The sequence below is a fragment of the Mesoplodon mirus genome (assembly GCF_964341445.2).
Source record: "Mesoplodon mirus genome assembly, chromosome: 19".
Lineage (NCBI taxonomy): Eukaryota > Metazoa > Chordata > Mammalia > Artiodactyla > Ziphiidae > Mesoplodon > Mesoplodon mirus.
In genome coordinates, this window is record NC_138995.1 from 60,327,415 (window position 1) to 60,345,785 (window position 18,371).

An 18,371-nucleotide genomic window follows, 5' to 3' on the forward strand; every position below is an offset into this window, starting at 1 on the left:
TTTCAGCAGCTTCTCAGAGGACTCAGGAGCAGAGAACACTGTTGAGTACCCCACAGCTTCAACCAGAGCCACAGGCCTGCAGACAAAAGGCTGGAACCTGGCTTCCTTCCCCTGCCGAGTCAGGGTCTTCCACTGATCATTCCCAATGAGGGGAACCCCTGTCATCCCGTGCTTCTGTTTGGGGAGCAGTCATGTGTGACCTCTGGAACTGGTATCCGTGAGGATCCTCTGGGCCAGGCCACACTGGGAACCCGCAGGCAAGTCAGGTCAGAATAGCTTCAGCCCACTCAGCACCTGCAGCGTGTGTTCTGAGTGCCTTATGTACAGTAACCCATTGTGTCCTGCAGCGACCCTGTGGGGCTTGTGCTGGTGTCACTTCACGGATGAGGAAACCGAGGCACAAGCTGGGAAGCAGCAGAGCCGGGATTTGAACCCAGGCCCCCAGCTCGCTGCCGCTACCGCTCCTCTGTGCCGTCTGCAGAGGCTCCTGGTGGCCCCACAGGCTGGTCCGCGCTGGAAGAAAGGGAAACCAGGGACCCGTAGAACCCAGAAGAGGCGGCTGACCTGGGTTAGATGGGGTGGGGGAGCCGTTGAGGAGGAGCTCCTGGAGGAGGTGGATTTGACAAGTTACGGGAAATGCCTCTTTTGCAAGCTGTTCATTCCATGAACATGAGCAAGGACTGTGGGCTCCGGGAACCCAGAGGTGGGTCACACCCGATCCCGGCCCTCGTGCTCTGCGGTGTGAGTGAGATGGAATTTCACAGAGATCCGTGTAGCTATAGTGTGAGGATTACTTCTGTATCAGCAGCTCTTAACCCTTTTGGAATCATGGGTCCCTTAGATGGAAACTCCAGACCCCCTCGTCAAACGAGCAGAGATGATTTTAGGAGGTTCGCGCCTTTCCCCCTCCCCAGGTTTGAGAGCCCCACCCTCCATCACACAGAGGCCTCATGGCAGTGGGTCTTGGTTATGCAGGAGCACCATTTGGGGCTCCCTCAGTGTGCGCCTTCCCGGGCCCTGCCCCCAGAGTCTGACTCCTCAGGTCTGCGCTGGGAGAGGCCTCCTGGGTGGTCCTGCTGTGGGGGGTCTGGGAACCACACTGTGAGAACCTGTCCCTGCAGGAACCCACTGGGGCAGAGACCCTTGGGTGATGTAGCTACTGCTTAGCCTTGGGCCCCAGGCCTCTGTGATCGTGACAGGTTACCATAGGTTCCACTTACAGTCACTTGCTGAGTATTAATCAATTCTTACTCAGTATTTACTGAGGGGCTCTAAATGGAAGATTGAGTGCCTCCCGTGTGCCAGCCTGGGCGGTGGGAAAACAAGGAAATAGGAGGAGCCCGCTCCCTGCAGTGACACCACACCTGCAGCCGCACCCCTGTGAGCCGGCCCTGCACCCAGAGCCCTACGCTAGCGTGTCCCTGTGACACAGGCCGCACACTGAGGGTCCCCGGGCAGACGTGGCTTTATGTTTTCCTTTTGAATCATTGCCCCCTCCCTCCCATGGCTGTGTTGGGTCCCCGCCATTGCACGGAGGCCCTCTCCAGCTGTGGAGAGCGCGAGCCACTCTGCGCCGTGGTGCGCGGGCCTCTCATTGCAGTGGCCTCTCCTGTTGCGGAGCACGGGCTCTAGGCGCGTGGGCTTCAGTAGTTGTGGCACGTGGGCTCAGTAGTTGTGGCTCACCGGCTCTAGAGCGCCGGCTCAGTAGTTGTGGCACACAGGCTTAGTTGCTCCGCGGCATGTGGCATCTTCCCGGACCAGGGCTCGAACCTGTGTCCCCTGCATTGGCAGGTGGATTCTTAACCACTGTGCCACCAGGGAAGCCCCCATTGCCACCTTTTTAAAATGAGTTTTTAAAAATTCTGTCTTTGATTTTTTTTATCATGGTAAATTATAAATAACATTTACCATTTTAACCATTTTTAAGTGTACTCTTCCATGATGTTAAGTACATTCACGTTGTGGTGCAGCCATCACTACCATTCATCTCCAGAACTTTCTCGTCTTCCCCAAAGAAACTCTGTACTCGTTAACCAGTGACCCCCAAGCTCCTTACCCCACCCCCAGCAACCACCATTCCACTTTCTGTCTCTGTGAATCTGACTACAGACATACCTCAGAGATATTGTAGGCTTGGTCCCAGACTACCATAGTAAAGTGAATATTGCAATAAAACGAGTCACATGAATTTTTTTGTTTCCTAGTACATATAAAAGTTATGGTTACACTTTACTGTAGTCTATTAAATGTGCAATAGCATTCTGTCAAAAAAAGGTACATAGACCTTAGTTAATACTTTCTTGCTAAAAAATACTAACCATCATCCGAGCCTTCAGCGAGTTGTAGTCTTTTTGCAATAGTAACATCAAAGGTCACTGATCGCAGGTCACCATAACAAATACATTACTAATGAACAAGTCTGAAATATTGGGAGAATTACCAGAATGTGACACAGACTTGAAGTGAGCAAATGCTGTTGGAAAAGTGACGTTGATGGAGTTGGTAGACGCCACAGACCTTCAGTTTGTAAAACAGTGCCGTATCTGCAAAGTGCAGTAAAGTGAAGCACAGTAAAACGAGGCGTGCCTGCGCTCTGGACACCCCACATAAAGGAGTCATTCAGTATGGAGTCTTTTGCGACTGGCTAATTTCATTTAGCATAATGTCTTCAAGGTTCATCCATGTTGGAGCATGTGTTAAATGAGGTTTTTTTCACAGATAAGAACCTGCCCCTTTTGGCTGCTTTTGGGAAACCAGATTTGCTTTTACCAGCCATGTTTCCCCGTGGTGACAGCTGACAGAGCTGGAAAGCGGCTGTACTCCCTAGACTGTATGTTCTCCAGTTTGCCCCAGTCTCTGCCTCAGTTGTCCCGACCTGTCACCTTTGCCCATTGCTTCACTTCTGTTTCCTGCATGGGCCCTGGAAGCGTTTCCATTTATCATTTCTTTCTACTTTCTTTACCTGTCAGGGCAGGTTTGACTTCAGACCACAGACCTCCACATCTTTGTTTGAACAGATTAGAGTAAATTGAGTCTCCCTTCATTAGGTCAGTAATTCCCGAGTTCCTGCCCTGTGCCAAGAGGTCTGCTGGGGTCGGGGGACACGGTGGTGAGCCAGTCAGATGTCCATAAAAGAACGTGATCATTCCAGGCCTCACAGTAACAAACCAGTGAGAGGCACGAGCCTCAGAGTCCCCCAGTATTGTGAGATCCTGATGCAATTGCCTGTCAGAAACCACACCTTTGCTTTTCAGCCCTTTGGAGGTTCTGGAGCCAGCTGGCCCGGTTTAGATCCTGACTTGTGGCTGTTATGCTTGGGCAAGCTATTTAGCCTGTCTGTGCCTCAGTTTCCTCTTCATAGGACCTGCTTCATAGGATTCAGTGAGTTAGAACCAGTGCCCCCTAGAGGTGTGGCCCTGCTCAGAACACGTAGTAAATAGATGTTCCAGTCCACGTCAGTGATGATTCCTGCACTTTGAGAAGCTGATGACAGTTGCAGCCCTCTCCTCAGAAAGTGACGTGTGTAGTTTTGAGGTGTGTGGACCCCACTGAAGCGCCTTCAGGGACCTGTGAAAGAGGTTCTTCAGGGAAGGCAGGCTGGCTTGGGGCTCAGGGAAGGCCTGTTGGAGGAGCTGAGCAGTGTGGGTGGGGCAGGGGGAGGGAGCTGGGCGGTGACCTCGTGTTCTGCCCCCAGCCACCCCTGGAGTCGCTGGCCACGGTGGAGGAAACCGTGGTGCGGGACAAGGCGGTGGAGTCCCTGCGGGCCATCTCGCACGAGCACTCGCCCTCCGACCTTGAGGCCCACTTCGTGCCGCTCGTGAAGCGGCTGGCGGGCGGCGACTGGTTCACCTCCCGCACGTCGGCCTGCGGCCTCTTCTCCGTCTGCTACCCCCGCGTGTCCAGTGCCGTCAAGGCGGAACTTCGACAGTGAGTCCCCTGGCAAGACCCAGCCTCCTCCCTCTGCTTGGTCCCCTCCTCTCAAGCCTCGGCCCCCTCTAGGCCCATCCAGAGCCCAAAGGCCCCGGAGCTCTTCCAGCCCCCCACTTCGCTCTGCCCACCCCTCAGAGACGTGGTGTCTGGACACAGCTGGGTGTGAACCCAGGCGCTGCCTCTTGGTCATTTAGGAAGTGGAGATGATGATGGTTCTTCCTCCCATTGGTTATTGTGAGGATTTAAAAGAATTACTACATACAAAATGCTTAGAACAGAATCTGGTACACAGAAGCACTCAACAAGTGATGTGTGATGCTATCTTAGGCCTGTTTCCACTTGGCATACAGGAGGCTGCCTCCTCCACTACCCTTCTCCCCTTTGGCTTGATACCCCAGGGAATTGCTTGCATGTAAGACTGGGCTTCCAGAAGAACCAGTGAAAATATTTTTAATTGGATTAAACATTTCTATTAATGTGTGTTTCCCCTCCCTCTGGACTTGTGTCCATCCACCATCTTCTTGAACCACTGAGCAGCCAGCCCAGGCCCTGAGCCAGCAAGCACTCCTGCCAGAATACTGGTTTACAGCTGCCTGCAGGCACTTAGAGGGCTGCATGTGCCTCCGTGCATCTCTAACTGGAGCAGTCACTGCCGGAAGGGAAAATCTTTGAGTAGCCTCAGCCCAGCACCTTAGCCAAGCAATTTTATGTGGTCATAATAATATAATCAGTACCTACCATTCACTGTAGACTTATGTGCAGAAAGGCTGCTGATTGTTCCATGCACATTGTCTCATTTAACCCTCATAACGACCCTGTAGGGTAGGTACTGTTATCAGCTCCATTGTGTAGGGCTGGGAAGATTCAGAGGCCTTCACTCGCCTAGGGTCACCCAGGCAAAGCCAGGAACTGCGTGACTACAGCGTCTGTGCTCGCCCTCCATGGTGTTGCCTGCTGCCTTGGGATCCCAGGGATCCCTCCTCCTGAGCCCCATCCCAACCCCCAGGTACTTCCGGAACCTGTGCTCAGATGACACCCCCATGGTGCGGCGGGCCGCAGCCTCCAAGCTGGGGGAGTTCGCCAAGGTGCTGGAGCTGGACAACGTCAAGAGTGAGATCATCCCCATGTTCTCCAACCTGGCCTCTGACGAGCAGGTGGGGTCTGCTCCACACCCCTCTCCTCTGTCTCCCTCCGGTGGACCCTGAGTCTGAAAGGGAGTCCCAGGGCTGATGGGGCCTCTGCTGCACTCTCCCTGTTCCCATCCTCTCCTCAGGACTCGGTGCGGCTGCTAGCGGTGGAGGCGTGTGTGAACATCGCCCAGCTCCTGCCCCAGGAGGATCTGGAGGCCCTGGTGATGCCCACCCTGCGCCAGGCTGCTGAGGACAAGTCCTGGCGTGTCCGATACATGGTGGCCGACAAGTTCACAGAGGTACATGAGGGGGCTGTTGGCAGCGTCTCACAGGTGCGGAGACTGAGGCCTCAGGCGAAGGGGAGGGGCCACATACAGGAGCTGGGATTTAGTGAAGCCCAGGGGAATCATCGGGTGGTCAAGCGGTAAGGTCTCGGTAATCATCCATTTGGATCTCACTTCGCTTGCCAATCCTGATTGAAGGGTTCTGAGCCAACTTAAGGTTCTGTGGGAGAGAGCCACAGGAGCAGAGAAAGGGTAGCATGTATGTGTTCCTGACCTAATCGAACTTTATCTCCTTTTACAAAAGGGAAGACATAGTCTGTTTGCTGGGGCTGCTGTGGCCGAGTACCACAGACTGGGTGGTACTTTATTTCCCCACCGTTCTGGAGGCTAGAAGTCCAAAATCAAAGTGTCAGCAGGGGTGGTTTTTCTGAGACTTCTTTCCTTGGTTGTAGATGGCTCTCTTCTCCCCGTGTCTTTAATTGTGTGTCTGTGTTCTCATCTCCTTTCTTCTTATAAAGACTTCAGTCATTTTGGATTAGGGCTCACCCTAATGACCTTATTTTACCTTATGACTTCTTTAAAGACCCTGTCTTCAAGTACAGTCACATTCTGAGGTTCCAGGGATGTGTGGAGTGTGTTAGGACTTCAGTGTATGAATTTCAGGGGAGAGACAGTTCAGCCCCATAACACAGCCCAGAGGTTAGACTGGTCACAGTGACACCATCAGGCGGGCAGAACAGGGACAAGATGCCACGTGTCCCAGGACAGTGCTCTTTCCACAGAAATCTTAGTTTGCTTATCGCACAAGCAGGTTTATTGAGCACCAGCTCTTTGCTGGGCATTGGGGTATGGTGAGTTCAGTACATCCCTGGCCTTCAGGGAACATCAGTACATCCCTCCCCCTTCAGACAGCCTGAAGGGGGAGGCCAGCTGAGACAGAGGGAAGTGTAATGTTGACGTGTGAGAGGTGCGGGGCTGGCGGGTGTTCCTGGGCCTGGAAGCAGGTCCTGGAAGATGAGTGGGTGAGGGCTGGGGTAGGGACTGTGTCTGGCGTGGGCAGCGGACACTGGGCGGTGAGGGCAAGTACAAGCAAGGACATGTGGGTCTGGCTTTGGGGCGAGGGGACACTGGAGAGCTGGGCACCAGGCCCCCGGGGTCCTCACCTCTCCCCTTGGTCAGGAACCGCCCTGCCTCCCCCGGGCCTCCAGAAGCGGCACGCCAGCAGGACCTGTGCGCCTGTTCTTGCCTGGTGTCATGAGATGCGGAGGGCCTAGCGTGCCTGCTTGACATTTAGTATTTCATCTTCATTACAAAAGTCACGCGGGCTCTGGTAACCAATCTCAGAAAACACAGAAATATTTAAATCAAAAAGTGAGAGCCACCACACATCATTAGACTGTTTTTGGATCACGTAACAGAAAACCCAACCCCGAATAGCCTGAACAGGAAGGAGGTCTGTGGTTCTTTCTAATGCAGACAATACTGTGCAGTAAGTACCCTCGTGGTTTGAGGAGACAGAGGCCCAGAGACGTACAGGGACTCACCCAGGGTCGTACAGGTGGTAAGTAAGAGTAAGAATTTGAGCCAGGCAGTTGGACTCCAGAGCCATGCTCGTGACCACTGCACTACCCAGCCCAACTCGGCACTGTACAGCAAGGAAACCAAGGCTCAGAGAGGCTCCGAGACTTGGCCGAGGTCACCCCCATGGCCCTGGCATTACATCTCAGCAGTGATTTCAGGGACTGTTTTTACCCCATTCGTGGTGCCTTTATCTTTGATTTTGTTCTCATTCATTTAGAATACCTGCCAAGCCCTTTGACCCCCCTGACCTTCCCTTTCTGCAGCTCCAGAAAGCAGTGGGGCCTGAGATCACCAAGACGGACCTGGTCCCTGCCTTCCAGAACCTGATGAAAGACTGTGAGGCCGAGGTGAGGGCCGCAGCCTCCCACAAGGTCAAAGGTTGGTGCTGGCAACCAGGACACAGTAAGCGGGTGGGTGTCCGGGAGGCTGAAGGCAGAGCTAGGACATCGGGTCTTACCTGCCGCCACCTCCCTTTCCCTGCCCACAGAATTCTGTGAAAACCTCTCAGCTGACTGTCGGGAGAATGTGATCATGACCCAGATCTTGCCCTGCATCAAGGTAACAGGGAACTTGGTGGGAGGAATAGAGCAGATCTGAGCCTTCTGGAAAGAAGGGATGGGGATTGGGCATTAGTGGCAGCCAGATGCAAACCGAGTTCCCGGCCTTCCAGGAGCAGGCGGTCTTGGGTTTGGAGCAGTTAGGGGCCCTGAGTGCAGGCAGCATCTGGGGCTCAGGGCTGGACGTGGGGGCAGGGAGTGCTTCCCCCTCGAAGCTCACTGGATCTCCTCATCCAGAGAGCTCTGGGATTGGGGTGAAAGCTGCTGGGAACAGGGGTCGTTGAACTCTAGGCAGGCCGGACATATACGGACCTGCAATTCCCCGTGCACACCAAGCCTGCCCTGGATTGGGATGGCGAGAGTAGGCTGTGTCTAGGGCTTCTTAGGAGTTGGAGTCTTCTTGGCCACTGACCCTGTGGCTCCCGCATTCCTTCTCCCTCCCAGGAGCTGGTGTCAGACGCCAACCAACATGTCAAGTCGGCCCTGGCCTCAGTCATCATGGGCCTCTCTCCCATCCTGGGCAAAGACAACACTATCGAGCACCTCCTGCCCCTCTTCCTGGCTCAGCTGAAGGATGAGGTAAGGGCACCGGGAAGGCTCTGTGCTCTGGCTGTGACAGGTGGGGCAGCTGCTTTCCCAGGTTCGCCAGGATCTTCAGCAAACACCCAGGTTGCCAAGGAGTTGAATGTTTGTGGGCATGATGGACTGCACGTTAGCTTATTTGTTTATTAGGCATTTGTTTTGCATGCCCTTATTCTGTACTAGTCCTTTTTTCCTGGGCACTAGGGATTCCAAGAGAAAAAAAAGAACGAGACACTTTTGAGCCTCAAGGACCTTCAGAGACTGGCAGTAGAGAGGGACAGACGGGCAGTCCCATGATGCCCTGATCATACAGGTGCTGTGATACATTCATGATGATCAGAGTTCAGGCTAAGATGCTGTAATAGAGACCCCAAAATACAGTGGCTTAAATAAGAGAATTATTTCTCTCACAACAGTCCAGAGGTGGGGTGGACCTACACTGGGGGGTTGGCCCTGCTGACCTTGGCACTCTGTGGGTCTGAGGTGGCTGAAGGGGGAGGGCACCGACCAGCAGCAGGCCCAGTCCTCTCAACAGTAAGACCCCAAAGAGGGCACCCATCCTGTCTATTCATACCCCACTGGCCAGAGCCAGTCATGCGACTGACCTCAGCTAGCTATTTATTTGGCTTGAAGCACAAAAGATGAGAGAGAGCACCGCGCGATGGCTGGAGAGGCCATGGGGTGACAGCCAGGGCAGGAGTGTGGACTTGAACCTGAGGTGGAGGAGGCGGAGCAGGTCTGGGTGTTGGGAAGGAGCCCTGAGACGTGTCGAAGGAAGATGTAAGTGCTGCAGCCTGAAGAGGCGCAGGGAGACCAGACCGGAGGCTGCTGCTGGAGTCTGGGAGGGGGGTGAGGCTGCAGAGGTGCGGCTGGTTTCGAGAGGTAGGAGGGGCCGTGCCGGGGCCTGGGGGCCCGCAGGCCCCCTGCTGTTTGCCTTGGTGGGGACTGGGCAGATGGTGATACCACAGGCTGGTGTGAGACCCGTTAGTGTAACTTCTGTGTTCGCAGAGACCTCACCCTGACATACATGCACATGCACACGAGCGTGCATACACCACACACACACACACACACGGGCACACATAGGCGGTGCACTAGGAAGTTGGAGGGAACATTGTAACAGTTCATTTCTTCACAGGTGAGTCCCCTGCTGTGCACACCCCTCCCCCAATTATGACAGTTGAGGCTTTTATAATCATTGGATATAATGTCCTTTTAAGAAAGATAAGTAAACTTAAAATTAAATCATCTGTGTTATTTATGTAAACGGTGTTTCATGAACATTCGCAGCAGCTATATCTAGTGGAAGATTCAAAGGACTGTAACAGAAAAAGAGTGAAACTAACAAGCTGATGAGCCCTGGGCCGGTTCCTTCCCTCTCCATCTCCCTGAGTATCCTGGGCTTTAGGAAGAAACACATTAATCCAGTGAAGGGGAGGGGGAAGTTGTGTTGGCTCTGAGAGTCAGTCGTCTTCAGTTCTTAGACTAGGTAGTAGGAAATTGGCTGTCTTTCATTCCTAAAGGAGGCTATTATTTTTGAAAAGCAGGACTTAACGTGCTTTTCTCAAAGGATTTGTGGAGAGGCCTTTTGGGAAATCTCACTTTGGAGCCGGCAACTGAGGCTGTCTTGTCTTTTCAGCGGTTGCCATTACTCTTCTTCATTGCGTGCTGGGTCTTAGTCCCCATGGCCACCCTTAGCTCCAGTGATTTGCCTGAACAACCTTCGGACCTCAGAAAAGCTGTTATACTCATGGTCACTGTTGATTACAGTGAAAGGATACAGATTAATAGCAGCAAAGGAAGAAGGTGCATGAGACCAGGCGCCAGTTTCCAGTTATCTTCTGCCAATGGAGTTATACATAGTGCGTTTAATTCTCCCAGCGCCACCGTGTGACAACACATGAGGAGGCTGCCAGCCAGGGAAGCTCGCCGAGCCTTGGGTTCCAGGACTTTTACTGGGGGGTGGTCACTAGGCATGGAATGGAGCCGTTCGCGGGGCTGACCTTAGGTTACTCTGTCTCCAGCCCCTGTAGAGGTCAAGTTGATGCCACATGGCTCAAGGTCCTCACCATAAATCACATAATTAGCATACTCTATCTGGCATGGCCCAAGGCCCCCAGGTAAACAAAGACCCTTTTATCAGGTTGGATAGTCCAGGTGCTTAGAGATCACCTCCCAGGAGCTGGTCAAGGGCCAGTCCTTTGGAATGTGCCAAGTTTGAACAGCGTAGACCTGGCCAGTTAACCCTTTACTGCACACTTGCTTATTTGGTTCACTGATTCGTTTCAGTGTTTGCTTCCTTACCCCACAGCTCCCAGAGGGAGATGTAGAAAAAATTAACGGTGGTGTCTGCCATCCAGGAATATATGATGTTGGACAAGGAATTAGTTGTGTTTATGTGCCTTTTCTTAAAAGTTGCTTCAAAGGTTTTTAGAAGCAGATGGGGGCACAGACTTCCCTGCTATCCTAAGATAGAGCGTTCTCATGAACCTGTCATAAGTCGAAATGGTGTAGAGCAAAGGAGCAGTTTTTTTCTCTCGTAAAAGCAAAAATCCTCTTTGGGTTTCTTTTGGTTAGCAAAAGCAGGCACCAGTGCAGGTCTTTTCATAAACTCAAAGTGGTGTAAAGCGAACTTATGAAAAGTGGGGGATACCCGCATATGTGCACGTGTTCTAAGTCAGAGCTCATAATATTGGTAGTCACCTAGTTGTTCAAAAATATTTCTTTATTCCTTCGTTTTTTTCTTTCAGCTGATGTATTGAGCACCTACTATGGTCCAGAAACTCTGCTGGGTACTGGAGACATAAGGATAAATGAGACGTGCTCCTTACAGAGCTCAAAGACTAGCAAAAAGAGTAAAAGCAACAGAAATGATAAAAGTAATATAAACTCCCACATGCCAAGCCCTTTGTGGATCAGGCAGTTCAGTAGCCTCTACCACCCTTTGGGATTAGATGGACGTTTCTGTGTCACAGATTGATATCCAGGAATGTTAAGCCCCTTGCCAAAGGGCTCCCAGCTAGCAAATGGCAGAGCTGGGATTAGTATCTTGTCTGTTTTTCCCAGGGCACCGTGTTTTTGCACTGTGATGCCTGCAACTTCTTCAAAAGGGCTAAACATTTCTTGTGCTTCTATGATGAGATTTGAAAAGCTGTCCCATTTAATAATTCATGTTGCTTGCTTTGTGTGTGCTTTTAATGCGTCCCCAGGGCCGGGAGCTGGGCTTGGGCGGTGGTAGTCTGCCCTGCAGAGATGTGTATTCCACGAGGTCGGTGTGGTTGAGCCCTTTGCACCCTGCCCTGGGTTCTGCGTGTGTTGGCCTTCTCCCAGAACCCTTCTGTCCTCTCCTCAGTGCCCGGAGGTGCGGCTGAACATCATCTCCAACCTGGACTGCGTAAACGAGGTGATTGGCATCCGGCAGCTGTCCCAGTCCCTGCTTCCCGCCATTGTGGAGCTGGCTGAGGATGCCAAGTGGCGAGTGCGGCTGGCCATCATTGAGTACATGCCTCTGCTGGCTGGACAGCTGGTGAGTGCGGAGGCCTGGTGCCAGGCACGCTGCCCTGGGAGAGGTGGACGGTGGAGTCTAGTCACAGTGCAGTGTGTCCTGGGCTGTGCCGGTGGACCTGGGGGCCGTGAGGGCTCAGTGGAAGGTGTGAGGACTGTCCGGGGAGTTGGAGGAAGGTGCACAGGAAATAGGGCCTTTATAAGATGGATAGAATTAAATGAGAGAGAGGAGAGAGAGAAGCCCCTCAGGTGAAGCTGAGCAGTGTCCCGGCTGCTTGGGGTGGGTGTGGTTTCCCTGAGGTTTGCTGGAAACTACCCGGTCTCCCATGATCCCTTACTTCCTTGTCTTCTGCAGGGGGTGGAGTTCTTTGATGAGAAACTCAACTCCTTGTGCATGGCCTGGCTTGTAGATCATGGTGAGTACTTCTGGTGTCTCTGGGAGGAGATGGGGGCTCCAGGAGGAAGGCAGGGGTGGGTTGTCTGGGGCAGGTGGGGGGAGGGAGGAGGCTAGAGTCACTCTCCCATGCTGTCAGATGCTCATGTGGACCAACTCCTTGCTTTTTGGAGTCCCAGAGAAGTGCAGGGGTCGGAGGCGGACATAACAGGTCACCCCGGGGCTGCCTGCTACAGTCAAGAATCCTAGGGCCACCAAGCAGACAGCCTGGGTTTGAATCCCATCTCCTGGCTGTTGAAGCTTAAGCAAGTCACTTGCCATCTTTGAGCCCATGCTCATTCTGTGAAACATGGGACTTCTCATCCCAGTCTTTGAAGGCCATTGTGAGAACTGCTCATTGTTTTCACTAAGAGTGGCAAAAATAAAAGTTAACATTTTTCTGTAACAGGCAGGCTCCATTCCATGTACTAAGTACTAAATCATTTGCTTGGGCAAATCACTTCTCGGAGCCTCAGTGTGCCCGTCTGTATCTTGGAGCTCTTCAGGAGGTACTGCGTGGAAAGGAAACCCTACATTTAGCACACAGCAAGCCCTTTCTTTCTCTTGGAGTTTATTGGTTCGTATGTGGCCTGGTACCTAGGACTGCTCGGTAGGCAGTAGTGAGTGTGACTGTGACTCCCCGCCCGAGTCAGTCCTTCACCTCTGAATCACCGCCCCCTGTCCCTCATCCTTCTGCAGTCTATGCCATCCGCGAGGCGGCCACCAGCAACCTGAAGAAACTGGTGGAGAAGTTTGGGAAGGAGTGGGCCCATGCTACTATCATCCCCAAGGTCTTGGCCATGTCTGGGGACCCCAACTACCTGCACCGCATGACTACGCTCTTCTGCATCAATGTGAGCATGCCCACCTGCCTCTGGCCTGTCCCTGAGGGATGGGGAGTACCTAGGAGAGGAGGAATGGCAGAGGGTCCTCAGGGGAGAAGCCTGGCTTGGGGGTGGGGAGGTGATGGGATCTGGGGTTGCAGGGGTGAGTCCTTGGGGAACTGCAGGCCAGAGGTTGGGGCTCCCCAGTCAGAGTCACAGGGCCTCTGGGGGTGGGGACCTGACGTTGTGGGAGGCCCAGGACTAGGGAGACTTGGCCTCTCGGAACAGTGATTGCCAAACCTTTCTGAGCACCCTCTCCTTCCCCACAAACTGTGTATATATCTATTTATGATATAATGGTTAAATGTGCAGTTTATAGAATCAGACCTGCTTTCTAATTCTAGCTCTGCCATATATTAGCTATATTTAATCACTTAAATAAACCATACACATAACTAGAAATTAAAGGATAGGATTTCAAAACTAACATAACTAAGTGTTCTGATAATTTCTTCCCATGCCTCACTTTGGAGACCACTGCACTGAGGAAGGGATCCCAGGGGTCAGGAATCAAGTCCCATCCCAAGAGGATGAAGGGAAGTCTGAGGGTGGGGAGACAGGATGGGACAGTGTGGACTGGGGGTTTGCAGGGCAGGGAGACAGTGGTGTTAGGAGGGTGTTAGGGGAAATGGGAGCTTCCAGAGAATAAACTACCCTCAGGGTGGGCGAATCTGGGCTCAGAACTCCCCCTGTTGCTCAGCTTCACCCTCTGGCCTGACAGTCACCAGAGTGGCCTGGTCAGAAAGGGAGAGAAATGGGAGTTAGCCATGCACTTTGGGTAGTCACCCTCTGCTCCTCACTACCTCCAGGTGCTGTCTGAGGTCTGTGGGCAGGACATCACCACCAAGCACATGCTGCCCACAGTGCTGCGTATGGCTGGGGACCCCGTCGCCAATGTCCGCTTCAATGTGGCCAAGTCCCTGCAGAAGATAGGGCCCATCCTGGACAACAGGTGAGGCCTGGACCCTCCTTCACACACCAGCAGCGCTGGTTTTGGGCATCTTAATCTTTGACTTTTGAAGGCAGAGCTTAGGGTTTGAGGCCCGGCACTGCTGCTTGCTTGCTCTGTGACCGCGAGGTCTTAGTTTCTTCAAACGTACAATGAGAATTCACATGACCTGCCTCACATAGTGGGAGGGGCTGAGAAGGTGGCAGTTCTATATAATAGCAGCAAATCATTGGAAAATAAAATTAACAAGTGTGTGTGTGTAATTTACAATTGCACCAGCACCATCAGATACCAAGTAATAAACTTAATGAAAGATGTGTAATACCTCTAGTGAGAACTATGAAATGTTGCTTTGGGAAATTAAAGAAGACATACGTAATATGCATGGATGGGGTGGTTCCCCAGACCCATAAGTTTAGTATAATCTCAGTTCATCTCAGCAGGTTCTTTGTTGAAACACTGACAAGCAGATTCTGCAATTAACGTGAACATGCAAAGATCTGGAATAAGCAAGTCGGTCCTAAAGAATAACAGAGTGGGAAGACTTATGCTACCAGATACCAAGACTTAACTATGATGCCACAGTAATTAGAACGTGAGGTGTTGGCACAATAATCTTCGAATAGCTCAGTGGCACAGAATTGAGGGCACAGACACAGACCCTCGTGTATACCGCAGCAGCTGCTACTGCAGTTCGGTGGGGATAGCTCGCTCTGCCAGAATGACGACACGAAAGCTCAGTGGCCCAGTGTCGGGGAAGGACACTCTGGTGTCGGTAGACGGCTGGAACCCTCATATCTTGCCGGTGGGGCTGTAAACAATAAATGGGCCTAATCATTGAAAATTGGTAGAGTTGAGTGAAGCTAATTAGACGTACACCCCATGAGCTGGCGTGTCCTCTCCCGGGTGTATCCTCTCCCGGGTGTATATCCGAGAGAAAGGAGTGCTTGTTTCTAACAAAAGAATGTTCATGGTAGCTTTATTCGTATTAACCATGGAGTGGAAACAGCACAAGTGCCCATCGACAGTATAGTGGGTAAGTTGAGGTTTATTCATATGGTAGGAGACTGTATTTAGCAATAAAAAGCCTCCTTCCTGCTGTACGCAGCGACCTAGGTGACTCTCAGAGACTCACCTGCGTGAGAAGCCAGGCCCAAGAAAACCTATCCTGGGATTCCATTCATATCAACTTCAAAAATGGATGAAGGGGCATGTAGGTGATGGAAATGAGAAAAGTGGTTATATTGGGGGGGGAGCTCTGTCAACTGGAAGGGGACATGTGACACCTGCACCTCTGACTTCTGTCTCTGTCCACGACACAGCTTCATACCTTTAGTTTCTCTCTGAAGTCCACCTTTGTTTCCCCAGACAACCGAGTGTCGGTGCAGATGCGTTTCCCTGGGCCCCTTACCTCCCTGGGCTCCTGTAGGGCCAAGTCCCTCCATTTTGGCGCTTGCCTCTCCGGTTACTCTTCATCAGTTTGGTCTGTGTCTTCCTTCCATCCCAGGCTCCACGTGGGTGAGAATCAAGAGGGTTGGATTTTCCACTGTGTTCACATCTAATATGCAGTAGGCCTCATTAGTATGTTAAATGAATGGGAGGTACCGATTGCCAAGGCTCAAAGACTTGTGGGTTCTGGATTCCACTTTTCCACACCGTCTGACCTCCCTGTACCTGTTCTGGGCCCCAGAGGCCTCTGTCCTGGTTTATCAGACTTTCAACCTTCAAAGTAACTGTTTCTCTGGCCCCTGAGACTCTTAATTCAGTTGTGTGTCTGTCTGTGCACACCTCGTGCCCCCGGCCCCACCTGGCTGACCCCTTGCCCTCCTCTTCTCTTCCCAGCACACTACAGAGCGAAGTCAAGCCCATCCTAGAGAAGCTGACCCAGGACCAGGACGTGGACGTCAAGTACTTTGCCCAGGAGGCTCTGACTGGTAAGGCATTGAGAACTCCGAGACCCCAGCGGCAGGGTGGTCTGCAAGGATGGCGCTGGGCCTGGGAGCAGCCGCTCCAGGTGGGGAGACGCAGGAGTAGCTGTGGGCAGAGGGCTAGCTGCTCTTCTGACTCCCAGCTGTTCCTGTTCCCCCAGTTCTGTCTCTCGCCTGATGCTGGAAGAGGAGCCAACGCCGGCCTCTGGTGTCCACCCTCCCCCCCAGTCCCTCCCTCAGGGAGACATTGGGGGCCTTTGGCTGTCACTCCCTGTGCATGGTCTGACCCCAGGCCCCTCCCCCAGCACGGGTCCTCCCCTCCCCAGCCTGGGAATCCGACTTCTCACCGTCCACCTCCCAAGGGGCTGAGGGGAGCGCAAGTTGGGACAGGGCAGAGACCTTGGGAGGAAGGGGCCACTGCCGCCCACGCTGGGGGAGAGATGTGAGCATCCCGGGTCACTGGCTCCTACTGCTGTAATGGGGACCCCCTCCACCATCTACTTCTCCACCTCCCTTCCTTCCCCTCAGTGGTTTTCTTTGTGTCAACTGTGTCGTTTTTATTTTATTCCTTTTTTTCCCCTTTTCACAGAGAAATAAAGGTCTAGAAATAGCTGGTCCTCTGGTGTTAGTCGCTAGCATGGAGAAGAGGGCACCACCTCAGTGCCACAGTCTTGCCCTTCTCTCTGGGGAGGACCTAATTACTGGGCTCGCACACCCCTGTGTCCTGCGAGTGAGGAGGGTTCTCTGGGAAGCCGATGGGAGTGCAGCTGGCCCACTGGGTAGTGGGTCCACGAGGTGTCTCTGGCCAGCACAGTCCTGAGGTGCAGTTCAGTTTCACAGACGTTGGCTGAGTATGTGGTGGTTAAGAACAGGTGCCTTGGAGCCAGACTGCTTGCATCCACATCCCAGTTCCTTCCCTTAATAGCTGTGTGGCCTTGAGTAGGTTGCCCAGTCTTTCTGAACTCAGGTTACAAGAGTGTGTAAAATGGGGATAACAGTAGAACCAGATTGAGGGGCCAGGTGTGAAGACTCAATGAGTTAATACACATAAGGTGGATACTGACTCGGGCATTAGAGAAGTCGCTCGGGAGCTGTAACTTGCTGGAGAACCCCCTGTGGTTGGGAGGTCTCAGGATAGTCACGGCTGTGACAGGGAGCAGGCCGGGGACTGTGGCTAGACAGAACCACTTATCCCACAACATCTGTCTGCCTATTTCTTTACTAAGATAGACACCCTGATTTTTAGCTGGGCACATGACTGCCTGGATTCAAGGCAGTTTCCCAGGGTCTCTTGAAATTTGGTGTGGCATTGCGACTAAATTCTGGCCAGTAATATGTGAACAAAGTGGTATGTGCAGCTCTTAGGAAGGGTTCCTAAGCGGGGAGGAGATAGGCTCCCCCTCCTTTCCTCCTTCCTGTGCTCTGGAATGTGGAACAGATGGCCGGAATGGGAGCAGCCATCCCAGGCCCGGAAGTGATCTTAGACGTGTAGGCCCAGCAAGGCAGCAGAACAAGATAGGCGGAGCCTGGGTTCCTGATGCTGCCGAGACCCACACAAGTTACCAGTCGCCTGGGAGAGTTAAACTGTTTAAGTGACTGTTTGGGGTTTCATCACTTACAGGTCACCCGAGTTCTAACTGATGCAGGGACCAAAGAGCCCCAGAGAGAGGAGCAGCAGACGTAGTGGATGGTGGTGCGTGTAAGGTTTCACAGAGGACATGACACCTGAGTGAAATCTGGCTCCGCAGGGTGGAGGGGAAGTTGGCACTGGGTGGCAAGGTGCTTTCACCAGCTCAGTCCTCACGTTACTGAGTCCCTACTGTTCGTTAGACCAAATCGAACCCTGGGGGGTGAGGGTGAAAGGGACTCTGTTCCCCCTGTTATTAGCTCACCTTCATGTCCTAAGGGCAGGGCCTGTGGTTTAAACTCAGTCCCCCCACCCCACCCAACCCAAATGTACCTTTCCTGGGTTATAAACACGTGAAGGACTGGACGAGTGAAGAACTCACGCGGTGGGCAGGCAGGCAGTGTACTAATCACTTGCAGCGTGATGTTGAACGTTCAAGCTTCGTCATCAGCCTGCCAGTCATGGTTGGAGGAGCGTTCACATGAGTGACTGTGGTGTCCCACTTAGCGTTTTACTGCGTGACAACCCAAACCCCCAAACTCAGTGACCTAAAACGATGGGATGTGTTACTCCTCGTAACTCTGTGGCCTGGGCTTGGCTCAGTTGGGAGGTTCTTCTGCTCCGTGTGGTGTCTGCTGGGGCTGCAGTGTTCAAGATGACTTCTTCATTGCCAAAACCCCTGTGGTTGCTTCTGCCTTCCAGGATAAAGCTGCAGTCTTCAGCTTGCTCCAAAATACTCTATATGCCCCGGAGTCAGCCTCATCTCTTCATGCTGTTGTTGCGTCCGCACGTCAGCAGCGGAGCTAAGGTGTCTCTGGACCACACGTGGTAGGACTGTTACATTGGCGGCCTCCAGTGGACCATACTCCAGGGCCCACATCTTGAGCGGTCCCCTCCCACACTGGCTCTGGGCTTGGCCGTGTGACTTGTTTTGGCAAAGGAGTGACAGTATCAGAATTGGAGGTGGGCAGACTTGAGGCCA

The 18,371-nt window shown here is 52.8% G+C and overlaps 1 protein-coding gene across 1 annotated transcript in view; it reads left to right on the forward strand.

Moving 5' to 3' along the window:
• Positions 1–16,372, forward strand: part of LOC309795353 (uncharacterized protein) — a 33,036-nt gene extending 16,664 nt beyond the window's left edge. Inside the window, exons 4-15 of the mRNA XM_082607632.1 lie at positions 3,695–3,927; positions 4,937–5,084; positions 5,204–5,359; positions 7,189–7,303; positions 7,413–7,483; positions 7,927–8,061; positions 11,417–11,590; positions 11,924–11,984; positions 12,701–12,855; positions 13,695–13,837; positions 15,677–15,768; positions 15,924–16,372. Of these exons, the coding sequence (XP_082463758.1) occupies positions 3,695–3,927; positions 4,937–5,084; positions 5,204–5,359; positions 7,189–7,303; positions 7,413–7,483; positions 7,927–8,061; positions 11,417–11,590; positions 11,924–11,984; positions 12,701–12,855; positions 13,695–13,837; positions 15,677–15,768; positions 15,924–15,940 (1,500 nt within the window). The 3' untranslated portion in view covers positions 15,941–16,372. The remainder of the gene's footprint in view (positions 1–3,694; positions 3,928–4,936; positions 5,085–5,203; positions 5,360–7,188; positions 7,304–7,412; positions 7,484–7,926; positions 8,062–11,416; positions 11,591–11,923; positions 11,985–12,700; positions 12,856–13,694; positions 13,838–15,676; positions 15,769–15,923) is intronic.
• The last annotated feature ends 1,999 nt before the right edge of the window (positions 16,373–18,371 follow it).